The 22,810-nt window shown below is 34.7% G+C and overlaps 1 protein-coding gene across 2 annotated transcripts in view; it reads left to right on the forward strand.

Annotated features, from left to right (window-relative positions):
- NCK1 (NCK adaptor protein 1) overlaps positions 1 to 18,479 on the forward strand; it is an 80,248-nt gene extending 61,769 nt beyond the window's left edge. For both annotated transcript variants that reach the window (XM_019747922.2, XM_019747938.2), the window contains 2 exons: positions 14,825 to 15,537; positions 17,603 to 18,479. In XM_019747922.2, the coding sequence (XP_019603481.1) occupies positions 14,825 to 15,537; positions 17,603 to 17,797 (908 nt within the window). In that variant the 3' untranslated portion in view covers positions 17,798 to 18,479. The remainder of the gene's footprint in view (positions 1 to 14,824; positions 15,538 to 17,602) is intronic.
- Positions 18,480 to 22,810: the final 4,331 nt, after the last annotated feature.

The raw sequence follows: 22,810 nt of genomic DNA on the forward strand, positions 1-22,810 counted from the left end.
TAATGAAGTTGATTTAGTCTCTTTGAACATTTGCTTGGTGTTTCTAGAAAAATGAACAAAGGAATTATTGTAAAAGTTTTATGTGTAAGGAATCTGAGGAAACAATAAGTAACCTGTCAATTTCCAGGGAAAGGGCAAAATTGAAAATGGAAAAGGAGCATTTTGTTGAAAAAGCATGTTGTAATTGTAATATTAAAACTCCTTTGTTCCTTTAGTTAACTTTAGTGACCAAGTGAATCCTTCTGGAATATATATCTCTTTTGTTTACTTTTTGGGGAGTTGTAAAATTTTTATTACAAGTCCACTTTTTTGGTTAGTTTTCCTTTTAAAGAGGTTATTATTTTATTTATTTTGCAGCATATTTTTTATGTTTTATATCTTAGTCTTTTTTTTTTTTTTTAGTTATAGTTTATTGGGGTGACAATGGTCAGTAAAGTTACATAGGTTTCAAGTATAAAATTCTGTCATACATCATCTATATATCATATTGTGTGTTCACCACCCAGAGTCAGTTCTCCTTCCATCACCATATGTTTGATCCTGTTTACCCTCATTTATCACCTTCCTCCCCCCTTACTCTCTGGTAACCACTAAACAAAAACTCATAGGTAGCATATTTTTATTGAGAACCTACTGCAAACCAAGCAAAATATCGTAGAATGAACAACTAATACTAACTATCACAGAACTTACATTCTGGTGGGAAGGTAGATAGTGGTAGTTATTTATTATTAGTAATACAGTGGATTTCATATCTAAGTTTCGTCATAAGTGATGTTGTAAATCAACCAGAAATGGTATAAAAATGATTCCGTCTATACCATCAATACAATGATAAAATTATTCTCACTATTGAGCCTTGGAAAGTTGGTGATTAATCCTAAATACATTTGGGTCAGGATTTGAGATTTGTAGCCAGAATATATTTATTTTGCTTGCAGCTTGTCAGAGTAGACAGACCATCCACCCGTTCCCTGAATGGACTTAAAAAGTAGATGAAAAAGTGTATGTACTCTTTGTGTGATAGCCAGAATACAAAAAGTATTTTTGAAAACAAAAAGTGCACAATATTTTAGATAAAACAGAATAATCAAAGACAATAATTTCTTATTTCATGTAGATGAAGTGAACAGATGATATAAAAATTTAAATAAAAACCTGTAATGAAAAAAATACTATATATTTGTATTTAGAATTCCTTAGTTCTGCTTCCAGATAGACCACTTATTAGCCATGTGGCCAAGGGTATATAATATAACTAAACTTTCCTGATTTCTTATTCCTTATTTGTAAATGAGAGAGTTGGGTAAGACTAAAAGACACTAGAAAGTCCCTTTGAACTCTAAAAGTCTTATAGTCCTGATAAACAACTGATCAGTCTTACATGTGTCACAGAAATTAGGGGGAAATCCATGAGGGAGAAACTGGTTTTGAAGAAATATGAACATAAGAACAGAATTATAGTTCCCCAAAGAAAGAAGAATACTTTCTTTGGCCTAATTTTATTGAACATTTATTTACTCAGTGATTTAGATGGAGGGAAAATGACATGCTTAATGTAAAGAAGAACTAATGCTGGAAGAATAACAAGTACATTAGGTTCAGAAATATATTTGAAAGCTAAAACTGTGATACAAATAAACAAGATGAGTAGGGACAAACAATATAAAATTCTACATTGTGTTTTTTAAAGGAATTGAAAAGATTTCTGCGAATCTGGCCTGGCAGCAGTTTACATAAGTAAAAAACTTAGTAAGAGCTGCTGTGATAATTAATGTAGGTGCTAAAAAAATCTCAACACAGTTCAAAATGACATTGATTAAAATTTATGGGGGGCTCAGGTGAAGGGATGCAAAAGTTTCTTTGTGTGTGTGCTGGTCAAATAAAATATGGCATAGTTTATTAATTTGGATAGACATACTTTAACCATGGTATTGAGAAACTCAGAGGCTTCTATATACTGGCAACCAGTCTATCAAAGATTTGAAAATCAGGTTACATAAGGAATAGTTATGGCTACAAAGATTTACCTTAGGAAGAGGACAACTATCATGTGAAGATGAAATATTCTTAATTAGTGCTTAACCAAATTCTTAAAAGCTTTTAAGGAGTCAATAGTACATTGTTTTGGTCAAGAAACAGTGCTGTAGGAAGAGAGAAATAAGACCAGTGGTTAGGAGTGCGGGGAAGATTGGAAGCTATACTAAATAACATTTTTGGGTTGTTTGTTTTTTGTTTTGTTTTTTAAACAAAGCTAACAATAAAAATGACTGCCGCAGAGTTGTGCACGTCCTCAGTGTGAGCGTTTCTCTCTCACGCCTGGCCAGGTCCAGCTATATAACGCTATAGCAAAGTTTATATAATTAACTTTCGGTGTTTTTTTTTTTTTAATATATTTTTCAACAACATTATTCCTTTTTTTCTTCTTCAATTTTTGGGACATATTGGGGAACTGTGTTTTTCCAGGACCCATCATCTCCAAGTCAAGTCGTCGTTTTCAGTCTAGTTGTGGAGGGTGGAGCTCACTGGCCCATGTGGGTCTCGAACTGGAACCTGGGTGTTATGAGCACTATGCTCTAATCAGCTGAGCCAACTGGCTGCCCCACGGGTTTAGGTATTTTTGAAAAAGTAAATGCCAGAAGCACCAGCAGATTGGAAAGTAGTAACTACCACTGATTGAATGCTTACTGTGTGCTATGCACTGTGCTGAACGCTTTACATACAAACTTTTAAAAATTCTATGAGGTAGGTACTTAACTACACACCGTCATTTCAGAGGCAAGGAAACTGGAGTTTAAAGATTAAATATAAGTAGATCCAATTAGCCAGTAAGTAGCAGGACTAAAATTTAAATTGAGGATCTCTTTTGTTAGAGTGTTCTGGTGTACCCATTATGACTAAAGAGTAGCAAAAAGATTAGAGTCAGACAAGCAAAGAATTAGAGAGATTTGATACAAAAGGGACTAAACTGGGATTAGGAGAATTGTGGTAAACTGAAGTTGGGAAGAATTTAGAAAAAAATACACTGACTTGAAGGAGTCACCTTGTTGTAGAATGATCTAATTGCTGCTGATTATAACATAATTGAGAAATTAAGAGATACTAATACTGTCATTTGTATAATTTTGGAAAGTACTTTTGCATCTACTCTCTCACTGATAGGAGATTGAAAGGACCATTTTTTAGCAATAGAAACAAAGGGCAATAAACAGGCCCTTCCCAGGGAATTGTAAGCAGGGTGAAAAAGCAAGTTACCAATTTTTTATGCATGCATATGTCAGTCATGAACATGATAAACAGTAATAATATTTAATATGGTCACTGGGAATAGAGAGGTGGATAGATGATTAAAAACATGGTGTTTGATCTTAAGGAAGCAAATATTGGTATATAATGTTGGCATTACAGTAAAAATATTTACAAAGACTAGTAGTGGCATAAAGGAGGAATACATCAACTGTTTTGGGGAGAGATAGGGAAATCTCTAGTAAGAAGATACCATGACTGATTCTTGAAGAATGAGGATGGCGATATTTTTTAGGGCAGAAAACCATCACGTGCAAAGGCTTAGAGCCTTCAAAGAGCATAGATTTTTTTTGTAACCAAGGAGCTTGTATGGCTGTAGCATTAGTTGAACAGGTCAGGTATGAGGTTGAAGACATGCTCACAAGAGAAATCACAGAAGCCTTTGCTTTGCATAGAAAACAAATATTCTAAGCTTATGTTCTTTTACTAAAATATTTCTGCCCTCTAAGATTAAAATAGGTTTTTTGGTGTTTTCCCACCTGGGACTTTAATTATTGGGTCTGTCCAAAAATTCTTCATTCTTTTTTTGACAATGTATATATACATATATTTTTTTTAAAGATTGTATTGGGGAAGGGGAACAGGACTTTATTGGGGAACAGTGTGTACTTCCAGGCCTTTTTTTCCCAAGTCAAGTTGTTGTCCTTTCAATCTTAGTTGTGGAGGGTGCCATTCAGCTTCCAGTTGTTGTCCTTTCAGTCTTAGTTGTGGAGGGCGCAGCTCAGCTCCAGGTCCAGTTGCCATTGCTAGTTGCAGGGGACACAGCCCACCATCCCTTGCAGGACTTAAGGAATTGAACTGACAACCTTGTGGTTGAGAGCCCACTGGCCCATGTGGGAATTGAACCGGCAGCCTTCGGAGTTAGGAGCATGGAGTTCTAACTGCCTGACCCACCGGCCGGCCCTGACAATGTATAATTAGTCTTAGAGATTATCTTTTACAGAATTTAAAAAATATCATTTTGAAACTATCCTTTATTTTCAGGTTTAAATTTTTATTTGCTCTTATTAGTATTCAGTTTTACTCAATTTAACAGTTATTGAGCATCTGCTGTGTACACAGTTCTAAATTATAGGAAATGCAAAAGACCAGTGAGACAGAGTGCTCTTCTCCCGAAGCTTATGTTCTAGTAGAGGGTCTTAAAAGATAAAGAAAGGAAATGCTATGATACTAGGAGCTCAGAAGTACAAAGTGAGCTTAAAAACGGAGAGCATACATATATCATTGGGGTTGAGGGTGGGAAATGAAGGATGTTGAAAAACATGGAGCAGGAAGATGAATAAAATAATAAAGTTGTTATTTGAAATGGCACTTCTTGAATGGATAGATTTTTGAGAGGTAGAAGTTTTAATAAGGTTTTGGAGAAAAACTAGCGAACAAGGTAAATTAAGTCATGAAGGTGGAAGTATCTATTTAGGGGATTTAAGTGGCCCACTTTTATTAAAAATTTAGAATAGTTTCAGTGCAGGACATATAGAAAGATGCTTTTTGTTTAACATTTACTGTATTTACTGTGATATTACTTTACATTATTCAGTTTTCGCAACACTGCCATGGTGAGTGGTGTTTTCTCCATTTATAAGCTTAGAGAAGTGAAATAGCTCAAGATTCCAGTTAATTAAGTGTTATAGCTGGAATCTGAACCCAAAAGGTGATTCAAGGTCTGTACTGTTTTCAAGTCTATACCACAAGCCTGGAATGGAAGGCTAAAGACATTCTAGAGAGGGCTATAGATTCTAAGCAGAATATTTCTCTTGATTTAATAGGCAGTGAAGAGCCACTACTGGCTCTTGAGCAATAGCATCATTGATTGCAGCTGTATATGTAAGAATAGACTGGGTGATATGGAAGATGGGTTGAAATAGGACATTTTGGATTAGTCAGGAAACTAGTAGAGGGTAGTGAAGGCTCAAACACAATATAATAGACCTGAACTAGCATGTGAATAGTGGGAATGGAAAGTGAAGACACGATGATTCTTAAGGATTTGATGTGGGAATCTTTTAAGAAAAAAATTTTTATCAGGTAAAATTCATATAATATACAATTAACCATTTTAAAGTATATAATTCAGTGGCATTTGGTACATTAACAATGATATGCAACCATCACATCCAATTCCAATCCATTTTCAAAAGGAAACCCATTCCTGTTAAGCAGGCAATCCCTATCACCCGCTTCCTGCAGCCTGATCTTTCTGTCTATATAGATTTACCTATTCTGGCTATTTCATATAAATGGAATTATACAATATGTGATGTTTTGTGTCTGGTTTCTTTCACTTAGCATACTCTTTTTAATGTTCATCCACGTTGTAGCATGTATCATTACGTCATCGCTTGTATGGCTGAATAATGTTACATTATATATATCACTGTTTATCCATTCATCGATGGACATTTGGGTTGTTTCTACCTTTTGTTTGTTGTGAGTACTGAAGTCATGAACATTTGTGTAACAAGTATTTGTTTGAATACCTTTTTTAGTTCTTTTTGGGTATATAGGAGTAGAATTTGGGTAGATAGGAGTAGAATTTCTGAATCATAAAGTAATTCTGTGTTTAACATTTTGAGGAACCATCAGATTGTTTTCCACAGCAATTTCACCGTTTTACATTTTGACCAGCAATGTAGGAAGGGTTCCAGTTTCTCCATATCCTCACCAACACATTATTTTCCTTTTCTTTCTTTCTTTTTCTTTTTTTTGGTTGTCATTTGGTTTTATTGTAGCCATCGTACTGTGTTTCTCCGAAAATAAGACCTAGCCAGACCATCAGCTTTAATGTGTCTTTTGGAGCAAATTAATATAAGACCGGTATATAATATAATATGATATAATATGATACAATATGATAGAATATATAATATACTGGGTCTTATATTAATTTTTGCTCCAAAAGATGCATTAGAGCTGATGGTCCGGCTAGGTCTTATTTTCAGGGAAACATTGTGGTAGGTGTGAAGTAGTATAGTATTTCATTGTGGTTTTGATGTTGAGCAGCTTTCCCGTGCTTTGTGGGCATTTGTATATCTTCATTAGAGAAATGTTTATTCAGGTTCTTTGCTCATTTTTGAAAGAGGATTTTTTTTATATCTTCATCAGAGAAATGTTTATTCAAGTCCTTTGCCCATTTTTGAAATAGGATGTTTTTCTTTCTGTTGTGTTCTGAGAGTTCTTTGTATGTTCTGGATATGTACCCTTATCAGAATTACGATTTGCAAGTAATTCTTTTCTAGTTCTGTGGGTTATCCTAATTCTGTAGTTTGTCTTTTCACTTTCTTGATAGTGTCCTTTGCACAAACGTTTTTTATTTTAGTAAAGTATAATTTATCTTTTTTTTTCTTTCTTTTGCTGTCAAATCTTAAGAATTCTTTGCTATATATCCAAAGTCATGAAGACTTTACCCAATATTTTCTCTGAGAGTTTTAAAGTTTTAACTTTTTTTTTTTTTTTTTTTTTAAGTTTTAACTCTTATATTTGGGTCGTTGATCCATTTTGAGTTAATTTTTACACGTGTTGTGAAGTAGGAGTCCCAACTTCATTCTTCTGCATGTGGATATCCATTTGTCCCCACCCCATTTGTGCAGAAACTATTCTTTCTCCTATTAAACGGTCTTTGCATCCATGTTGAAAATCATTTGTCCATGGATATATGGGTGTATTTCAGGACTCTCAGTTCTATTCCACTGGTCTATGTCTGTCCTTTTATGCCAGTACCACACTGTTTTGATTACTGTGACTTTGTAGTAAGCTTTGAAGTTGGGAAGTGTGAGTCCATCAACTTCATTTTCCTTTTTCAAGATTGTTTTGGCCATTTGGGGTCCCTTGCAATTCCATATGAATTTTAGGATCACCTTTTCCATTTCTGCAAAAAAGAGGTATTGGAACTTTGCTAAAGATTGCATTCAATCTGTGGATCACTTTGGATAGCATTGCTATCTAAATTCTTGTCTTTAAATCTATAGACACAGAATGTCTTTCCACTTATTTAGGTCTTTAATTTCTTTCAGTAATAGTTTGTAGTGTGCAGTGTATAAGTCTTGTACCTCCTTGATTAAATTTCTTCCTGTGTATTCTTGTTATTTATAAATGGATTTGTTTTCTTAATTTCCTCTCAGATTGTTCATTGCTAGTGCATAGAAATACAGCTGATTTTTGTGTGTTGATTTTGTATCTTGCAACTTTGCTGAATTCATTTATTCTAACTTTTTGTGGATTCTTTAGGATTTTCTCTATATAAGATCGTGTCATCTGTGAATAAAAATTATTTTATTTCTTTCCAGTTTGAATTATTTCTTTTTCTTGCCTAATTACTCTGGCTGTTATTTCCAGTGTTGAATAGAAATGGTGAAGGAGGGCATCCATGTGTTGTTCCTGATTTTAGGGGGAAAACTTCCAGTCTTTTCACTATGGAGTGTGATGTTAACTGGGTTTTTCATAAATACCCTTTATTATGTTGAGGAAATTCCTTTCTGTTCCTACTTTGCTGACTCTTTTTGTCATGAAAAGGTGTTAGATTTTGTCCAGTGCTTTTTCTGCATCAGTTGCAATGATCATGTGTTTTTTCTTTCCCCTTTAGTCTATTAATATGGTGTATAACATTGATTTTCGTATGTTGAACCACCCTTACATTGCTGGGACAAACCTTACTTGGTCATGATGTACAATTTTGTTAATATGCTGCTGTATTTATTTAATTTGCTAGTATAGATGATCCTTATTTTCTGCAGACTCCATATTGTGAATTTGCCTACTTGCTAAAATTTATTTGTAAGCCCCAAATTGATACTTGCTGTGCTTTTGCAGACATGTGCAGAGTGGCAAAAAATTTGAGTTGCCTGATGCACATGTTGCCAGCTGAGTTTGAACAAGGTAATGCTCTGCCTCTTGTTTCAGCTCTCATACTGTAAATAGGTGTCCTTTTCACAGTCTGTTTATTTAGCACCATGGTTTTTGGGGGGGTTTTTATGTGTGTGATTTTGGGGATGATTTTGCTGTTTAAAGTGGTCCCAAGCATAGGACTAAAGTGTTCTCTAGTGTTACTAAGTTAAAAAAACACACTGTGATTTGCCTTACAGAAAAAATACACGTATTAGGTAAGCTTCACTCCAGGCATGAGTTATAGTGTTGGTGGTTGTGAATTCAATGATAATGAATCAACAGTTTATATTAAAGTGTCTTTAAAGAGAAACACACATAAAACAAGGTTATATATTGATTGGTTGACAAAAATATTGTAAACAGAAGCTTGGAAAATCTAGCACTGTATTTCCCCTAGGTGCAGTGGTTCAGTATTTGCTAATTCAGTTATTCATGGTGACTTTATAGAACATAACTACCATTAATAATGAGAATCTTCTATTTTGCTGAGGATTTTTGCATCTCTATTTATCAGGGACACTGGTCAGCAGTTTTCTTGTGATGTCTATATCTGGCTTTAGTTTCTGGCCTCACAGAATGAGTTAGGAAATATTCCCTCTTTTTTGTAGAAGTTTGAGAAGGAAATGTTTGGTAGAATTCACAAGTCGAGTTATCTGGTCCTGGGCTTTTCCTTGTTGAGAAGTTTTTTGCTTAGTGATTTAATCTTTTACTTGTTACAGGTCTGTCCAAATTTTCTATTTCTTCTGTCAGTTTTGGTAGTTTGTGTTTCTAGCAGTTTATCCTTTTCATCTAAGTGATCTAATTTCTTGACATACAGTTGTTCGTAGTGTTGTCTTATTTTTTTTATTTCTGTAAAGTTTCTAGTAATGTCCCCACTTCATTTCTGATTTTACTAATTTGAGTTTTTTCTCTGTTTTTTTCTTGGTCAGTCTAGCTAAAGATTTGTCAGTTTTGCTGATATTTTCAAGTACCAACTTTTGGATTCATTGATTCTTTGTTGTTTTTATAGTCTCTTTGTGTTTACCTCTGCTCTAATCTTTATTTTCTTCCTTCTGCTAGCTTCCTTTCTGTTAGCTTGATCTTTTTCTAGTTCCTTAAGGAGTAAAGTTAGGTTTTTGATTGAGATCAATATTCTTTTTTAATGTAAGCCTTTAGAGCTATAAATTTTGCTCTCAGCGCTGCTTTGCTGCAGCCTGTAGGTTTTGGTATGTTGTGTTTTCATTTTAATTTGTCTCAAAGTATTTTCCAATCTCATCTGTATTTCTTTTTGACCCATAAGTTTGAGAGTGTTAATTAATTTCTATATATTTGTGAATTTTTCATTTTTTCTTTTGTTATTGATTTCTAGTTTCATTCCATGTGGTTAGAGAAGATATTTTATGTGATTTCAATCTCTTGAGATTTATTGAGATTTGTCTTGTGGCCTAACATATGGTTTATCTTGAAAAGTGTTGCATGTGCAGCACTGAAGAAAAATACGTATTCTGCTGTTGTTTACCTGTGTTCTGTATATGCCTGTTAGCTCTAGTTGGCTTATAGTATTTTTCAAGTCCTCTATTTCTTTAATGATCTTTTGTCTAGTTCTACCCATTACTGAGAGTGAGCCATTGAAGTCTCTATGTTGTAGAACTGTCAGTTTCTCCCCTTAATTCTGTCAGTTTTGCTTTATATGTGTTTCGGCTCTGCTGTTGATGTGTCTGTATTTATAATTGTTACATATTCTTGGTGGACTGACTCTTTTAACAATAAATAATAAAGTTCTTCTTTGTCTCCTATAACAACTTTTGTCTTAAAGTCTATGTTGTCTGATATCAGTAGAGCCACCTGAGATCTCTTTTGGTTGCCATTTTCATGGAATATCTTTTTCCATCCTCTCACTTTCAAACCTGTTTGAATCTTTGGATCTAAAGTGAGTGTCTTGTGGATAGCATAGAGTTGAATCACATTTTTAAATCCATTCTGCCATTCTCTGCCTTTTAATCCAACATTTTAATCTATCTATGTATAAAGTAATTACTGTTAAGGAAGGCCTTCAGCTATTTTGCTACTTGTTTTCTTTGTGCCTTATACCATTTTCCCCTCAATTCCTCTATTACTCCCTTCTTTTGTAATTGATTTTTTTTTTTTCTGATTTAAAATTTTGTTTCCCTTCTCATTTTATTTTCTATATATTTTTTAGTTTTTCCTCAGTGATCACCTGGGGATTATAATTAACATCTTAACTTTTTAACAATCAAGTAATACAAACTTCGCTTCAGTAGTATATAAAACTCTGCTTCTTTACAGTTCCATCTTTATACATTGTGTACCCATTAATCTAGGTTTGAAATTATTGTTTCATACATTAGAATCTTAAATCATAAAGGAAAGAAAAGAAGACTTACAAGCCAAAAATGTAATAGTAGTGGCTTTTATATTTATGAATGTGGCTACCTTTACCATTGTGGGAGTGGGGAAAACAGGAGTACACACACACACACAAGTTTAAAAGGCTTTTATATATATAAATATATTACTGACCAATATTACTATTGACCACAAATCACTTGGCTAAATATACAAAGAAAGTTAATAAGGAATAACCAAAAGTAGTAATAAATTCTATAGGATAGCAACAATTACAGTGGGCGTGATACTGCAAGTTACAAGCTGTATACAAGTTCCCAATAAAGGCAGCTAAGACTACACTATACACATTAATAACAATGTTATGCTGAAGAAGCTCACCAAACTGTGGGGAAACAACACTGGAGAGGTCAGGAACCAGCCAGACCTCACAAGGTCCGCGGCTGGAAAACTGAGGAATCTCCCATTGTTGCATGCAAGTTCCCAAGAATGCTAGAATGATGAAGAATCACCAATGATGAATGACGAATGCACTGCCAACTGAGGTCTGTCTTATGTATCTCTTCAGATGTACTTTTGAGCCAAGTTTCTTGTTCCTGCCTCTGTCACCCCTGCCCCTCCCCCGCCAATGGTCAGTTCCGGGAGGGTTCGGCAGTTACTGTGATAAAAATATTGCTTATCCGGCTGAGGGCCAGTTTATTCGGACAAACAATACCTACTGTTCTCGCCTGGGACCATTGGCTCAAGGCCTTCCATAGCCTGGCAACGTTCCTGTCAGGTCATTCTGATATAACTTAGTTACTTCTTCACCTCATCTGCTGATGCGGGGTAAACAGAAAGCAACATCATCCCATATTTCTCCTGTTGGGGCTGAGATGAGGGAGAATTTTTCTTAACCCTAAGCTAACCATCACCTCACATGAGGGGAAAAACAACAGTACTTCCTGTGAGGGAACAAAAAGCTAACCATCACCTCACGTGAGGGAAAAACAACAGCACCTCATGTGAGGGAACAAAAAGCTAACAGACAGACTTAAGCATCACCTCATGAGGGAGAAACCTAACAAGCCTCATGAGGGAACTATCATCACCGCATAAGGGAGAAACAGACAGCATAAAACAATGATACAGCCCTGGAAGCTGTATCAGCCAATGAAGGCAAATTTTCCTAACATCTTCCCCACAGTTCTTTATTTCTTCATGTGACTTCAAGTTACTGTTTAGTGTCTTTTCATTTCAGCCTGGAAGACTCTTTAGCATTTCTTATAGTGCAGGTCTAGTGTGACAGACACTCCTTCAGTTTTTGTTTATCTGATAGTGTCTTAATTTCTTCTTCAGTTTTGAAGAACAGTTTTGATGGATATAGAATTTTTGATTGATAGTTTTTTCCCCTCCAGATTCTGCCCCCTCTCTAGGGTTTGTTGTTGCTTCTTATTGTAGGTTGTTATTTTGCTTCTTTAGTGACTTTTCCAAACTATTTTTGTAAAATCGGTATTCTTTGTCATGTGTGGCCACTGAAATCTGTTTGCTTATTGGTCAGCTAGTGTTTTGACAGTTTGCTTAAGTACCTGGAACCACAAAGAAAAATGATATTCTTTTCATCACTTAACCAGGCTATTTATAACTCTCCCTTAGATTTCACTTACTGCTTCTTCAGAATCCTAAGGTCAGCCATAGATGAAATCTTAGGGGCTTCTCGGGCCTTTCCTGAACATGTGTGTATGGCATTCTTGATTCTCTGGTATACACAGGAGTTTTTTTTAAAGCCCTTATTACCCCACATATATCCTATCCCAAACTCTTCCTTCCCAGGGTTTTCAGTATGTGTACTCCTTGTCCCAATTATTGTCCCTTGCCCCAAGCCATTGCATCAATTAAATGATTTTAGCAAAAGGCACTCTAGCCTGGGAATGCTCCGAGTTGGGCGAAACCAAGGCAAGCCATTGTGCTGGTCCTTTAGGTTGCTGCCAGATAGGTTGAAACCCACAGTCCAATTCTTTGTCAATAAGATTTGTGTTACTTCTTCTAGCATTAGGAGTACAGGTTGCCATCCTCACAGCCACTGCTGATTTGGGACGTAAGAGATGCTAGGCAGGTAACTTAAAATGCTACAATGTTCTCTTACTACAAAGTGGCAGCTTCTTCACTAAGTCTTGCCCTAGTTTTTATAAGTTTTTAAATAGATTCCAGAGTTCTGCAAAAAGTTAATTCTGACAATATTTGCCAGCTCATTAATTACTTTTTTGGAGAGATGGAGGCCTAGAGTTCTCTATTCTGCAGAAATCCTTAATGTGGGGATTTTTTTTAGGATGGTGATACCGTTAACCAGAATTAAGGAAATTAGGAGGGAGGGAGTTGATTTATGGAATTTTGATGTAGGTGTTTGTATTTGAGGTGCTGATGGTACATTATGTAGATTTCTAGTGACGATTGGAATTGTAGTGCTTGATTTCCAGAAAGAGCTTAGAGCTGCATAGGGACCTTAGAACCCTCTGTATGGAAGTTATAGAAAATTAAAGTGTATGATTTCTTTGAAATAGAGGGGAAATCCAAGTATGGCATCTTGGGAAACACTTTCAACTGAGGAATCATTCATTTATTCATTCAGCATTCATTCATTTTGTTCCTACTACTAGTGTATGTACTGCTAAGCATATACAAGGTAATAAGATCCAGTTTTTCCCCCCAAGGAAGCTCATTCTCTTATTAAGGAGATAGACAAGTAAACAGATACAATGCAATTTTACAACAAGGTTTAGAAGAGCCCAGACGAGACCCCAAGAATATTTAAACAGGTCAGTAGGGAAAACAAGAGACTCTCAGGGAAGGTAAAGGAGAAAATGATGGAGAAAGTAATCTGTGATCTTGGTTGCTGCATGGAGTTTAAAAAGACTGAGTACTCTAAAAGGTACTGATTTAGCAGTAAAGAGATGACAGTTTCATAAGAATGGTTTTAATTGAGTAGTTTTAGTACAATAGTAGACATAGGTGACCCGATTATATAAGGAGTTAGGAGTGAGTGAGTGAGTGGTGAACAGGTTGAAGGATAAAAGGAAGACAACTTTATAAATAATAGCATAGTTGAAAAGGAGTAGCAATGAACACACAATGGGATATATAGATGATGTAATACAGAATTGTACACCTGAAATCTATGTAATTTTACTAACAATTGTCACCCCAATAAATTTAATAAAAAAAAAAAAAAGAAAGAAAGAAAGAAAAGGAGTAGCAGAGTTGAAGTAACTGTATTTTGGAATAGAAGCAATCTGAGTATGTTTTTAAAAATAATAGAAGGGACTGAATAGGAAGGAAAAAAAGGATGGCCAAGAATCCTAAAAGAGGCAGGAAAGGTGGTATCTAGAACCCAGAAGGATCAGTGCTTAGAAACTTGGGTGAAGAAAAAGAGTGAAGGTAATGAGAAAGTTTTGAGAGAGTGAGAAGGTATTTGAGAAATTTTACCAAGGAATGCCTCAGTTTTCTCGGTAAAAGTAGAACACCGTCATGTGCTAAGAAATGAGCTGCAGTGAAAATGCCTGAGTGAAGTTGATGTAGCATACATTTGTGACAATAGTACCATTTGGTGACTTTCTCATTTCTTTCAATAAATATATATTAGGCATCTACTATGTGAGATCTTTGGGATTATATCCATGAACAAAGTAAACAAAATCTCTGCCCTTTTGGAGTTTACATGTGAATGGAGTGAGGGGAGGCAAACAAGTAAATAATATTTTAAAGTAAACATAAGAGGTAAATAGAGCAACCTGGGTCTTGGAACTAAGAAAGCAAATGGTAGACATAACTACAATTTATATTGCATATCAAGTTGTAATTTAAGTTAGTGTTTTATTTCTGCACAGCGAATTGTAGACTCTAGGTTAAAAAGTAAGACAAAAAGAATATGGGTTTAGTGGAGCCTTTATGTACTTATTGTAGACATGAGAAATAATCTACATTTACATTTAAGAGAAAATTTATTAATTCACAACAACTTTTTAATTACGTTATGCAGTTATTTCAGGGCCTTTGACAAAAAAAAGATGAGAAGGTAAACTTTCATATAATAACTACAGTTAAGTGTTTGGTTATGGAAAGAGAATTTGTGAAGGGGGTGGTCAAAAGTGCAAATTGTTAAAATAAGTCATAGAGATGTAAAAAAGAAAGACATTTATTATCTAAATTTAAAAGATTAAACGAGAGTTGAAGATCTTTTTTGAATAATGAATAGATTGATGGTTTTTTGGATATCATTGTTTTGTCTTCTCATTAACCCTTTTTATTTAAACAGGCATTGGAAAAGTGAAAAGAAAACATAGTGTGCCAGATTCTGCATCTCCTGCTGATGATAGCTTTGTTGACCCAGGAGAACGTCTCTATGACCTCAACATGCCTGCGCATGTGAAATTTAACTACATGGCAGAGAGAGAGGATGAATTATCGTTGATAAAAGGGACGAAGGTGATCGTCATGGAGAAATGCAGTGATGGGTGGTGGCGGGGTAGCTACAATGGACAAGTTGGATGGTTCCCATCAAACTATGTAACTGAGGAAGGTGACAGTCCTTTGGGTGACCATGTGGGTTCTCTGTCAGAGAAATTAGCAGCAGTCGTCAATAACCTAAATACTGGACAAGTGTTGCATGTGGTTCAGGCTCTTTACCCATTCAGCTCATCCAATGATGAAGAACTTAATTTTGAGAAAGGAGATGTAATGGATGTTATTGAAAAACCTGAAAATGACCCTGAGTGGTGGAAATGCAGGAAGATCAATGGAATGGTTGGTCTGGTGCCAAAAAACTATGTTACCATTATGCAGAATAATCCATTAACCTCAGGTTTGGAACCATCACCTCCACAGTGTGATTACATTAGGCCTTCACTCACTGGAAAGTTCGCTGGCAATCCTTGGTATTATGGGAAAGTCACCAGGCATCAAGCAGAAATGGCATTAAATGAAAGAGGGCACGAAGGTGATTTCCTCATTCGTGATAGTGAGTCTTCGGTAAGTTGGTTTTCAAAGGTAAATGAAAATAGTGCTCTGGGTATTAAAAAAAATAAAATAGAGGATTGGAAAGGTTAAGTAGCTTCCCTGAAATTAACCAGGTAGTAAGCTGGAACATAAGCATAAATGTTCTGAAGCTAAATTCAATGTTCATTCCAACTGTATTTATTTTGAATAAAATATAGTCCTAGCAGATATACTACACTGGATTGTTTGGCTTTGTCTAGTTCTGTTGGTTTTGCATTCCTGAAATATTTTTTACATTCAGCTGAAAAAATGGAGAACATTTAACACTGGCTTCTTCATTGAAAGTAGAACAATATAGTAGACAAAACTGGGAAAACATTTCTTAAATTGCATATTAGATGCACTGTGGTCCTTATGATAAAGAAAATCTCTAAATTTTAAAAAGTGGTATTTAAGTTTCTTCATAAATTTGTTGTTTGGAAGTTGGAATTCACTTTTACTATGTACCTCAAATTTAACAATCATGATATTTAAAATGCATTTGCAATAAAAAATTTTATTCTAATACTAGTAAAACAAAACTATAAAACCATAAAAATTGAATAAGAAAATAGTTATGTGGGCTTCTTTGGGGTATTGTCTAGGATATTAGAATTTGATACTCATTTCCCTTACAGATGGCCTTTATTTTTCCTTAATAAAGGAAAGATACCACTATGTTTCCACTTTCCGGATCATGATTAGTATTGCTTTGTGTGTATGTAGTTGTACGAAAGTGAATATGTGATTGTACAAAAGGTCAAAAGAGATAAAAACCTAAAGTGGTACACGTTGGGGTGTGTATTATGTGTAAAGGAAAGAGGAGAGACTGAGATTAATTGAACTGCCAATATGAATTTCAGGAAATGGAGCCTGTACCTAACCCTTCAGGAAGAGCAGATGGTTAGTGACAGGGAAGAGTGATTGGATTGGTTTTCTGTTAGATGCCTGACCTGGCCCTGCTTTCAAAGACAAGCAGTGAGCAGAGGGGTTAGGAAGGGAGTGACCTTGGAGTGGGTGGTGAAGTAACCGTAAGTATGGGATGTTTCCAAGAAGTCCACTGTTTGAAACTTTGGCAATAACTATATAAAAGGAAGCTTCTGATTGAAACAGATTGCTCAAAAAAAAATTAGGTTAGAAAAAGCCTAATTAATGAAGTAACTTAATTGCAGAACACTATGTATTTTCTTGTAGATATTGAGTGTATTAGCCAAATGTATTAATTTTAGCAGTAGAATTTTTAAAGTAAAAATCTCAGGCATATTTTGTTTGACCTGTACAATGTTTTTTAAACATGAATTTACTGTCAGTATTTAAATATTGGGAGATATATTATATAAAAATTCAGGAATCAGATTCCCTTTTAAAATAGAAAATCCTGTCATCATTGAGCCCTTATTCCTGCAATCACCGCTAAGTGGCCACCTCCTTTAGCCTGGCGCCTGTACATAATCCCTCAGGAAGAGTGGGTAGTTGATGATAGGGAAGAGTGACTGTAGTATCTTTTGTCCATCTACTCTGTCACTTGTTTCATTTTCATTTTGCCCCTTGTAGGCATTTGAGTTTATGACCTCTCCTAAATTTACGTTAATTCTCATTTTTGTGTCCTTCATCTTTGAGAATTCAGAATATTATCTCAGCTACTCTGTAAGACAGCTGCTGTTAGCTACTAATTGAAAAAGGATGGATGTCTTGGATTTTCTCATGTGTTTCTCCAGTAATCTGACTGGACAGAAGATAGCTCTTGTGCTTCAGATGTTAAACTAAAGGATTTGTTATGGGTATTAGGTAGAACATATTAGTTAAGTGACTTTGGAGTCTGACTGCTTGGGTTTGAATCCTGGATCTGTTAACTAGATGGATCTTGGACAACTTAGCTTCCTTCAGCCTCAATTTTCTTATCTGTAAAATGGGTTTTGAGGCGTAAAGGAGGTAATCTATGTAAATAGTTTAGCATAGTGCCTAGTACTTAGTGAGTGCTCATATTTTAGCTGTTTAATATTAAAATGCTAATAGATGTCTTTCAAAATGTTTACACTACATGTTTTTTCTCTTTTAGCCAAATGATTTCTCAGTGTCACTAAAAGCACAAGGGAAAAACAAGCATTTTAAAGTCCAACTAAAAGAGACTGTCTACTGCATTGGGCAGCGTAAATTCAGCACCATGGAAGAACTTGTAGAACATTACAAAAAGGCACCAATTTTTACAAGTGAACAAGGAGAAAAATTATATCTTATCAAGCATTTATCATGATACTGCTGACCAGAAATGACTGCTGCATAGCTCTTATTCATCATGTAATTGAAGACTGAGAAAATGTCAGTCCAGTCATGCTAGATTGGATATTGCTATTTCTAACTCTATATGAGAAGTGACTATAATAAGTATTTTTATTGTAACTCAGTCCATACATATATACTACATATGCAAAACATCTGCATAGAGCAATTCCTTATCCTTGGTCTTCTGTTTTATTGTTTCTTTTGTTGTTTTTCTCTTTGCTTCTAATATTAAGGTTTTATATTTTGGAAAAAATGATGCAGATCAAAAGTCTTTTTATGGAAGAATTTCTTTATTGCCTTTCCTTTGTTTCCTTGTAAGAACACCATATTAGTTACTTCCTCGGTGGTTTCTCTACATATAAAATTATTATATCAATATATGGCATATGCTAAAATAAATTTCTTGGAGACTGTTAATCTTTTCTGTGACTAAATAGCAATAATAAATGGAAAATTAGAAATTGTTTTCAGGTATTGTATTTGTTACAAGCTATTGTAAATATCAAGTATGTTGTGTCTGCCATTATTTTTAAAAATTCATTGTATTTACTGTAAAGCAAAACAAATGAGACACAGGCCAGAAAAACATCTTGTACAATTTTAATTTACAACTGTTGGAAACAAAAATCTCTAAATTTCTAAGAATTTTTTTAGTGCTTCTCATTTGTTTATTCAAGAGATCAAAGCAGCCTCAGATATTTAGCTTTTAAACTGTAAATGGATGCTCTATTGTTATTTTTTTCACCTAGTGTGATTTTACCAAAGCATCTTGTATTAGGATATATTATATTTGTGCCAATGTGAAAAGAGCTATGGCCCAATTGTGGGGAAATAGGAGGCAGTGAGAGATACTTGGTTTCCCCCTCACGCCATCCCTCAAAATCAATAATTATCAGGCATAGTATTTCTACTATTTTCATGTCTTCCTTTCAGCTTTCAGTTTTGTTGACTGGGACGCTAAAATTGATATATACCCAAGGAAAAGGTGGAATGTGCTCCTGGTTAGAAAAAAGTATTTTTTAAATCTTACTGTTACAGGTGCTTCTATTATGTTTTTATTTACCAAGCAGAAGTTTGAGTGTATGGATGAGAGGCTACTGTAGAGTATTGAATCTATTTCTGTAGGTCACAGAAGAAAACCAGTTGTATTTTATGGTAACAGCTTTCCCCTCCATTATTAATTCTGGAGATTTAAGTTTAAGCAAAGTAACCTTTAGTGTTTTAATTGAAAACACTAAAACTTACTCGATAGTAGGAAGTCATATATTTTCAAAAATTTCCACAATGCATCTTTTTTCCCCCCACAATGCATCTTAAGCAAATGAATGTTTCCATTCTTAATGTTATGAACAGATATTTAATATAGTAGAATTACTGATGTTAAAATTTAATTCATCTAATTCATGAGGTTTTTGTTTTATTGGTTTTTAAAATTTAATTGTTTGAAGGTTTTTTTTTTGTTTGTTTTGTTTTGTTTTAATCTTAAAATCATTTTAAAAGACGTTGCCACTGGGTGGCACCCCTGGCTTCTCCCACTAAGCAACAGGAGTTAGCAAATGTAATTAAGACATTGATACACAGTTTTTTCACTTTCATCACATCTGCTTTTAAAGCCTTTTTTATATTTCATTATCTATCTCTGTTCCTTTTTGTTTATTAAGTTGATTATAAATAGATAAGTTTAATGGGAATAAACATCAAGTATGCTTATCTTTTTTGCTATAAAATCACTTGAATATAAATTGAAGAAAACAGTTTTAAAGTGGTTGTAAAATGACTAGGTGGTCAACATCTTTTTATTTAATTTTAAACAAACATTTAATGATGCTTTTCTCCGTCTGTTGTTTTCCTCAATTCTTAATTTTAAAAATGGATGTTCATGGTTTTTTTTTCTAAAGGAGCAATAATACTTTGTATCACAGACATGGACTGTTTATAACAAACCTCACTGAGCTGATGTTAAAGATTTTGAGGATGTAGCTAGGAATGGAGTAGTACTGGAAACAGAATGCATATTTTGGTGCTATAATTAGATTTATAATAACGAGAGAGTTTCCAGATAGCCCATGTGTGCCAGTAATATCTATTGTATGCTCTTCTTACTAGGGGATGAAAATCTCACTGGGAACTACTTAATTTTGTACATCAACATTTTATCAATTTTTAAAAGCCTTAAACCAATCCTTATACCAATGGCTGTTTTTATAAGCATGAATTTTACTTGAAGCACTTTTCATAAGAATTAGAACAGCTTTAGAAAATATCCACATAGCTCGCCAGTCACAGGATTTATATTAGAAACTAGGTTTCCTTATTTGCAGCCTGGTATACTCTTTATAATGACACTTTGCCCTCTGTGTGCCTGTTTTTAGAGCAGAGTCCTGGGAAGGGCAGTATTACAGAAATTTTCTTCTACAAGTGAGGAGATGCTTAGCTATCAATTTAAATACATACAACACATTACCCTGCCCAACCCACTTCTACAAAGAACTCCAAAATCTTGGAAGGTTTTTCCTTAGAAGGTTATCCTTAAGGTTCAGCTGAATGTGTATATAGTTATAGATATAGATATATCATATATATATGTGTGTTTGTATATATATATCATATATATATGTATATCTCACATCTTTCACTATACGCAGTAACACAGGAACCCGGGACTATTGAAGAGAGTGTGTCACAGATATATCACTAAACAGAATAGGAAGGCTAAATGCAATCCATTGCCATTGTTGGAAGAATAAAAAAGCATAGCAGACAAGCAACTGGAGTTGTTAGAATAAGGTCATCTTATATGGCACATAATTATCTCTAACTTTAATGCTCTAATTCTATCATCTAATACAGAGATTGCAAAGAAGCAGGACCACCTTTGTGAGAATAAGGAAAGGGCACCTCTTGCTCCTGCCTCCCCACCCGCAAGCCCAGCTCCTTCAGTTTAGAAGTCTGAATTTCACCATCACCATTCACAGCCATTCCAGCTCCCCCGATCTTGGCCAGGGTGCTCTGTTCAGGGTACAATGAAATAGTTCTACTCACACAGTGCTTTAAAAAGTAATTGTTAACATATTAGAGTTCTGGTTTCCACTGAAAAATGAGAAGCTGACAATACTGGAGATGAATACCTACAAGGCAACTATATGGAACCCAGTATGAATGGTCCCCTTATTTTTACTAATGTATATGGTAAAAAAAAAACACCATAGAACGTTTTCCCAACCCTTATTCTCCTAGTTCACCTCTCCAAATGCAGTTACTGTTGCTCCCTATTTTAGCTGTAACATGGAGTTTTCAATTTGGAATCTGCAAACTGTCATTTATCAGAAACACTTCAAATGCAATATCCAAATCAATAAATGAGGAATGTAGCATTACAGCCTGCTCTAACTTTTCCACTTTAATATTTTGCTAGAAGATAAGGGGATACTTTGTAATCTTGTATTCATGTACAGTGGTACCTCAGTTTTTTAACATAATCCGTTCCGGAAGATCATTCGAGTTCTGAAACGTTCGAAAACAGCTGACAGCTAGGCCTCACGATCTTGCACTCAGTGGAAACAGCGTGATATGTTTGACTTGCGAGGCGTGTTAGAAAACCGAAGCATTTACTTCCGGGTTTACGGCATTCTTAAACTGAAATATTCGTCAATGGAGATGTTCGAAAACAGGTACTACTGTAGATCTTTTAACTATTTCCAGATGGCTTCACAACTGTTCTCACTTATTCCTCAAAGAACATTTGATATAAGATAGATGACATCCTAATTTTATGTTTTGAACAGCATGCAGTGGATTCTTTAAAAAATGCCACATTACCACTTCTGGGGGAAACCATTATTTGATTCTATTGCAAGGCAAGCTAGGAAACTCTTCTGATGAGCTGCTTCTCTTGGTTTAGCAAGTTTATACCCGTATGATTCAACTCTGTCATCTTCTAAACACAGATATGTATATGACACACCCTTATTGCTTGCTGCTACATGATATAAACCAAATGACCAAGGAACCAAAATAACATTTTTCTAGTTTACTAACAAGATGTTCTTTTGATCTTAAAGCATATAGTTTGTTGAGACTTGTTTAATGAGTAGCACCTAAATTGGGCTTGGTGAGATTTTGAAGAGCAGGAGTTTTTCAGTTATCATTGGCCACGTTCACAGAGGTAAATGTTTCAAACCAAAGTGGGTTTTTGAGAATGTGTTTGCCAGCTGGAGCACTTTCATTATCTCAAATATTTCAGAATTGGCCTGATACCTACAATGACTTAACACAAACATTTCATTTACCTACTGAACTGGCTGATTTTTAAATGTTTCTACTCAAATTACTTTTAAAACTCACAGGGAAAGCTGGTCTCAGTATATTGATTATAATGTTCCAAATTTTATTTGTAGTTATAACTACAGAAGACAAAAAGACACAGTACTCAGTTTTCTCTTTCCCTGTTTTCTTGTACCTCATGGAATGATAATGATTCAAACGGAAACAAACACACATAAACAAAAATAGATATCTAAGGTAGTTAAGATATGTAGTTGCTTTAAATAAATCTCTGGTCTTAGATAATTTATTCCTTAGACCATGTAGAAAATTTGCAGATAACCTTTGGGAAATTAGGGAGACAAGTAGATTCTAGAATGAGACTGAAGTGTTGTCAATTTTAGGCGAAACACAGGAATGGTTATTAAATAATTTTGAACCCTTAGGGAAGAAGTTAGTAATCCTTGAATAAGCATGTCTTTTCTAGGAGCAAATAATGCCAAGCAAACACTTGTTTTGATACTTTTTCTATTACAGATTATAAATTAGAGGGATGTTATAGAAAACAAATAATTGATTTCATTGGGGCATATGCTAATCACTTGGTGTCAAGATGAAAAAGTATTTTTGAACTGTTCTATCTGTGTGTATGATTGTGTGTCTATTTAAATAGCTTTTAGAAATATTTGTCCATTATCCAACCATCCAGCCAACTTACCTC

This window comes from Rhinolophus sinicus, linkage group LG10, assembly GCF_036562045.2.
Source record: "Rhinolophus sinicus isolate RSC01 linkage group LG10, ASM3656204v1, whole genome shotgun sequence".
In the NCBI taxonomy this organism is placed as follows: domain Eukaryota; kingdom Metazoa; phylum Chordata; class Mammalia; order Chiroptera; family Rhinolophidae; genus Rhinolophus; species Rhinolophus sinicus.